Source organism: Neoarius graeffei, chromosome 23 (assembly GCF_027579695.1).
Source record: "Neoarius graeffei isolate fNeoGra1 chromosome 23, fNeoGra1.pri, whole genome shotgun sequence".
Taxonomy (NCBI): domain Eukaryota; kingdom Metazoa; phylum Chordata; class Actinopteri; order Siluriformes; family Ariidae; genus Neoarius; species Neoarius graeffei.
The window spans coordinates 48,808,054-48,814,053 of NC_083591.1; the positions used below are offsets into that span (position 1 = coordinate 48,808,054).

General features: G+C 43.4%; 1 protein-coding gene across 1 annotated transcript in view; it reads right to left on the reverse strand.

Moving 5' to 3' along the window:
- upf1 (UPF1 RNA helicase and ATPase) overlaps positions 1 to 6,000 on the reverse strand; it is a 36,936-nt gene extending 30,936 nt beyond the window's left edge. The window contains exons 1-4 of the mRNA XM_060906310.1: positions 5,638 to 6,000; positions 5,000 to 5,136; positions 3,022 to 3,111; positions 827 to 994 (exon numbers count right to left, since the gene is read on the reverse strand). Coding sequence (XP_060762293.1) covers positions 827 to 994; positions 3,022 to 3,111; positions 5,000 to 5,136; positions 5,638 to 5,808 — 566 coding nt within the window. The 5' untranslated portion in view covers positions 5,809 to 6,000. The remainder of the gene's footprint in view (positions 1 to 826; positions 995 to 3,021; positions 3,112 to 4,999; positions 5,137 to 5,637) is intronic.

Sequence of the window (6,000 nt, forward strand, 5' to 3'; positions counted from 1 at the left end):
TCAGGATGTAGAAAGGGGAGGAACCTGATTCTATAACAAACAGAACCATCACTCCAGCTGTAGCTCACGGATCAGTGATCACTGTTTTAACACATCTCTCTTCTTTACTTGATCCTGTTTTCTTTCTCCCTCTCTCTACCACCTCTCAACATTAATGTTAGTTAAACAGTGAACACTGCTATGCGTTTCTCTATGGGGGGGGGGATCATCCTCACTACTCCTTGTAACAAGTACTGTAGACATCCTGTCATGAATGCGTTCATCTAATGATGGTCAGAACCCTCTTGTCCATAGTGTGCTCCAAGACAAACTCTATCTGGTCTCTTGCGTATAAAAAGGTCTCATCTTTTCAGCCAGAAATCAGAGTTGTGCCCTGTAACTTAAGCTGCATTCCTGAGCAGTACATGCTCTCATTTTGACCAGAGAACATCACAACAACATTTAAACAGTATCCAAAGCAATGTGACGCCCTGTCGTTTCAACTGATTGATTCCATCGTTTGTCAGAATGCAGGTGGAGGGCCCTTTTCTTCAGTTTGCATAAAAGTTTGAGAAGAATTTCCAAGTCTCGCAGGTGCCCTGGTATCAAACGTATAGTCGGTAAATTCAGACATCGGGTTATTCAACATTTCTGGCATGTAAGCCAAGCTTATTTAAAAACACACGCACCTGTTTTATTCGTGATGACAAAACTGGCTCATGATCAAACCAACTTTCAGTTTCACCACACTGAAGAATTGAACACACACATCCTTTTGCAAAGTTTCGTCTCATGTGACATGCCAACTTTCAGCTCTAAGAAAATAAGAGATGCAAATGTTTTTCACCTGCACAGAAGCACCACGACAGAATCGGCCTTGGCTGGAATGAAGCCCAGGAGGAAAACATTGCGACAGCCACAGTTGTAACACTCCAACACGGTCTCCCCCAAAGGACCATCTTTATGCAGGGTCACCTCCTTACATTTGGCACGGACCAAATGGTTGACAATATGGCTGTGAAAGAACAACAGACGTTTCTGTGTAAATAAAGAGCGACAGATTATCCGTCGAGGGAATTTTTCAAAGAAATATGTTCAAGTCCACGTTTCACTCTCACTACAAGCTTCACAGGTGGCAGTTCTCTCTTTCATTTATAGTTTATTTAAACTTAACCAACATGCTGTATAGAATAAAAGAGAACACAAATGCAAGGAGATTGATTAATTGTAAAATGTTCCAGATTTGAAATGTTCATTGCCAGTATGTGACCTATTGCCAAGCATGTTACATGCATGTTTCATTGCAGCCACTCCTGGTAGCCTTGACTATACTATTTAAATTTTTTTTTTGTAGTTTCCTATAAACATTCATCAATTTGAGGTCACTATGTTTTATTCTGAAGTTTTAATGTGAAACACTGCAACACTTCACTCGTGCCACTGACTGAACAGATAAAAGACACCTTGTTTTGAAACAGACACATACTTCACCTATCCTCCCTCCAACCATCTTTAAAATTCCCTTATGGCCCTTTTCCACTACCCTTTTCCCAGCTCACTTCAGCTCGCTTCAGCTCACTTCAGCCCGACACGGCTCGTGTTTCGACTACCAAAGAACAGCACGACTCGGCTCGCTTCAGCCCTGCTTAGCCCCTAAAACTCGCACCGTTTTGGAGTGGGGCTGAAGCGAGCCGAGTGAGGCTGGGGGTGTGAGCAGACACTCCCCTGTGCACTGATTGGTGAGGAGGAGTGTCCTCACATGCCCACACACGCCCCGCGAGCACGCTGGGATCTGTAAACACCGTAAACCCGGAAGAAGAAGAATTACGAATTACGAGAATTTCTGGAGCCTTATGCACCTCGCCTCATCTATACGCTCTTGCCAGTATCTGTTGGCAATGTCGGTGACAACAAGCCACAGCACCAAGACCAGCAACACTAACGACTCCATGTCCTCCATGTTTATTGTTTACTATTCGGGCCGTGAGACTACCGCTTAAAAGCTCACTGATGTCACTGTTTGCGCTGCTTAACGACATCACATGACGTCCACCCACTTTTGCTAACTCCACCCAATGTGTCCACCCACTTCCAGCCAGCACGGTTCAGCGCGGTTGTAGTCGAAATGCAACTCCAACAGCCCCGCTCAGCTCGACTCAGCACGGCACGGCTCAGCCTGACTCAGCCGCGTTGGTAGTGGAAAAGCGGCATTACTGACTTAATGTCTAGCAAGTCTCTGGTCTGATGAGCTGCCTTCAGCTAAATAATGTACATAACAGCATGCTACTGGATAATCCACGACACAGGATCTGCTACAGAAGTAGCATTGGTTAATGTTTAGAAATCTGAAGATGCTGAACTACAGCCAGTTTTTTTTCCCTTCTATACAGTAAACTTCTCTAATATGGTATGTTTTTATGTTTGAGCCACTAAAATTCACAGATAGTTGTACGTTGCAGGACATCTGACTTCCTCTGCAAGTAAAAATACTGTCCTTGACTCAACGAGTGAATTTCGCTCAACTTCATGACTTATGGTGCGTTCATGTGCTATGGGAATTACGGTAAATACCAAACGCCGACATGGAAAGCACACATGAACGCCCCCTCTTGTGGTATTTTCCACTGGGCAACTCACAGAAAATTTTGATGCACGAATTGCCGAGATGAGATGAACTTTAACCTTTTCAACATGGCGGCGAGCGGTACAAGACACTTGAATGGTAAGCATTGTACGCTACTAAAGTTTTTTTTTTTTTACTAGTACTAGTGGGTAGTTTTTCGTGTCTATGCAATGTTGCGTCATTAACAAGTGTAATATAATACGTTAGAAATCCGTTTCCTTTAAAAACGAGTTCTTATGGTTTGTTTTTACCTATCCAGAGCAGACGCTATTGCTAACGATAGCTAACTAACTATTGCTAAGTAGCAGTCCGCGTCCTTTGTCAACAACAACAAAAGCATGTGAACACAACATTAAAAAAACAACCAAACAAACAAAAAACCCCACACCAAAAAAACCCCTAATTTTTTTTAAGCCTACCTGCCAGAGGTGTTGCCACGTCCATTGCAGAACCACTTCTTGCTGGTGTTGCAGTACACCACACAGGCAGGATCATGAATGCCACAGTAACTATGGGAATAGAAACAATGACTATTTTCTACAAGTGACTCTGTTACGTTCAGTAACTAAGGCTGCATTTACACTGTGGGCCATGATGCACAATTCTCATGTTTGGACCCATCGGATTATTATTTGACCCTTATTCAATTACTGCATTTATAGCCATCATTCCGTTTAGATAAATGCTTTAAGCTTAAAAACAGCAACTTTTTACCACTGTGGTTGTAAAAAAAAAAAAAAAGGACAGGTGATCCTGTTGCTTCTGACTGATTATTATGGTCTTTAGACTTTTATTCATTCTATGTTCACACTGGAGCAACTCCGTCCTCATTATGTCATGGCCCAAGATATGACAAACCCATTAAAGTAAGGGTAGGCAAATTTAGAGAAACCAGCAAGAGTACACATTTTGAAATTCACCAGAAAAATCCCACCCCCTTGCTTCAAAGCCATGCCTCCAAAACACGAACACACACTGCCTGATCACTGCAAGTGTGTCCACCAGAGAGAGCGAGCGAGCATATTGCCTCGCCGTCATATCCAACTACCTCAAGTCTCAGGTGGGGTTTACATTAGACCGTATCAGCGGATCATCAGATTAACGTTTTTAAAACGATTAGCGTGCACACAGCAATGCCAATACACGATTCGCGTGCACACAGGAACGCCTATACACGGATACGCTCGGCTCCGCAGGCATCCTGCGCTCCAAATCACTCCGCCCTGAACAGCGAGTGCCCTCTGGAGGGTGCGCACTCCGGCCCTGCACAGCTCACACAGCGCGCGAGTGAAGCGCACGAGCAGTGATTGGGGACTGAGCCGCTGTGTGTGTGATCCCAGTGCATATCACTTACCACTTGCAAGTGGAAGGATGGCAAGCCTAAAGACAATCATAACTACACAATGGGCAGTATTTGCATCAGTATTTTCATACTTTTATACTCTTTAATGAAAGGTGATACAAGGCGGAAGTCCGCGCCGTTTTTCAGCAGTCGCGTCACATGACCAACGCCAGCGAATCAGGAAGGTGGATGTCACAGTGACGTTGTCCAATGACGACGCCAGCTAGAGCTCAGCACAGCGTATCCGCGCATTAATGTTTACACAGCACCGGACCACACACGATCTGGATTGAATACGTGGACCCTGGCGTTTCCAGGCATTTTAATGTAAACGGACAGTGCATCTGCGAAGAAAACGAGACAGATACGGTCTAATGTAAACTTGGCCTCATTCACATGTAAGGAAACACCTAACATTATTATAATGAATGTAAACAATGAACATTGTTAGTACTCACACCTGTCGATCAGTTTGCTAGCTTTAGCAATATCTACCTAGCCTTGTGGAAGACTCCGGTCATGTGCACCGAGCGCACGGGCAGGTCGGTACAAATGAAATGACCAGACAGGCTTTTTACAGCCATGACCGCCAAAGACGACATTTCTTTTTATCGTCAGAGCATCTGGTTTCTTCACTGCTGTCCAGATGTAAAGAGAATTTCAAAAAATACTTCTCAAATAAAAAAAAAAAAAATTACCTACCCTTCCTTTAATAGGAAAATTTAGAAGTAGTTGAGTCAAATACGACCAGACATCAGATGGTGCGTATTTAAAACCTCATATGAACGTGATCCATAATGGATATTAAAAAAAAACAAAACCCAAGCTGTTTATATGGAGCCAACAATATCTGACCTACGTCAGAAAAACAGACATTCAGTTATCAACGGAAAAGCAGCTCAAGTCTAATCCCTTTGCAAAGTTATGACAGGAAAACTTGAGGAAGTAGGTGTCACATTACTTCAGTTAAGATTAAGAGCTCCATAAATTACATAGTACATAAGTGCTATAAAAAAAATAAATAAAAAACCTGCATTGTGAAAATGTGAGGCTACCTGCAGGCATGCACAGGGAGATCCTTGGTGTAATAGGTGTCCTCTTCATCTTCTTCGAAATTGAGCTCTGCTAGAAGTTGACTGGTTTTCACCACAGCATCATCACCATTCTGCAGAACTCCCTCAGGTCCATTCACCTTCACACAGATACATATTTAAAAAAAAAACCACAAACAAAAACCCAGCTACAATGGACTAACTTGGGGAAAGTACGAAAGTGGTGAAAGTGAAACATCAGATAGGTGCCAAGGCTAATTTTCATTTCTCCACTCTATAGCCTAGCCTAGCCTAGCTTAGCTTGCCAACTGTGGTCGTCACGCTAAGTTTCGATAAGCTAGCTAGGTTGCTTAGCTAACTAGCTAGCTAAATGATAGTTAAACCAGTATAATATGAAATGCAAACAAAAATAGTTAAGTGTTGTGAAAACAGACAGCTGTTTAATTAAAAAAGTACCGCGAATTCACTTATTTAAACGACCTAGCTTGACAACCTAGCCTCACAGCTAGGCTAGGCTAGGCTAAGCTAAGCTAAGTAGCACAATTGTCGAATACGCAGAAAGCAACCAGCCCGCTAATTTCGTGTCGCGGCTTCGTCTGTCGATTCAGTCTGCAAAACAAACTAAAAACACATAAGCGCACCTGGTTGTCGAGCTGACTCTGGGTCTGGCCTTGTGTTTGGGTCTGGCTCGGCAGGGTGAAGTCGGTGAACTCGAACTCCGAGCCCTGCGTGTCGGCTCCCAGCAGCTCCGCTTCCTCCGTGTCCAGGAAGGTGAGAGTCTGCGAGCTCGGCCCGTACGCCTCTACGCTCATTTTTTTTTATCCCCCAACCAACAAAGTCCGCTTTCACAATTAAAAATAAACCCCACAAACACTAACCTAATTAATATGTTTTCAAAAAAAACCCAACACACTTAGAATATAATTTTGATTTTAACTCAAAAGCGTTATCACAAATGAAGGCGTACGGCTTCGAAAGGAAGCTTCAACTCCCACTCGAAATGG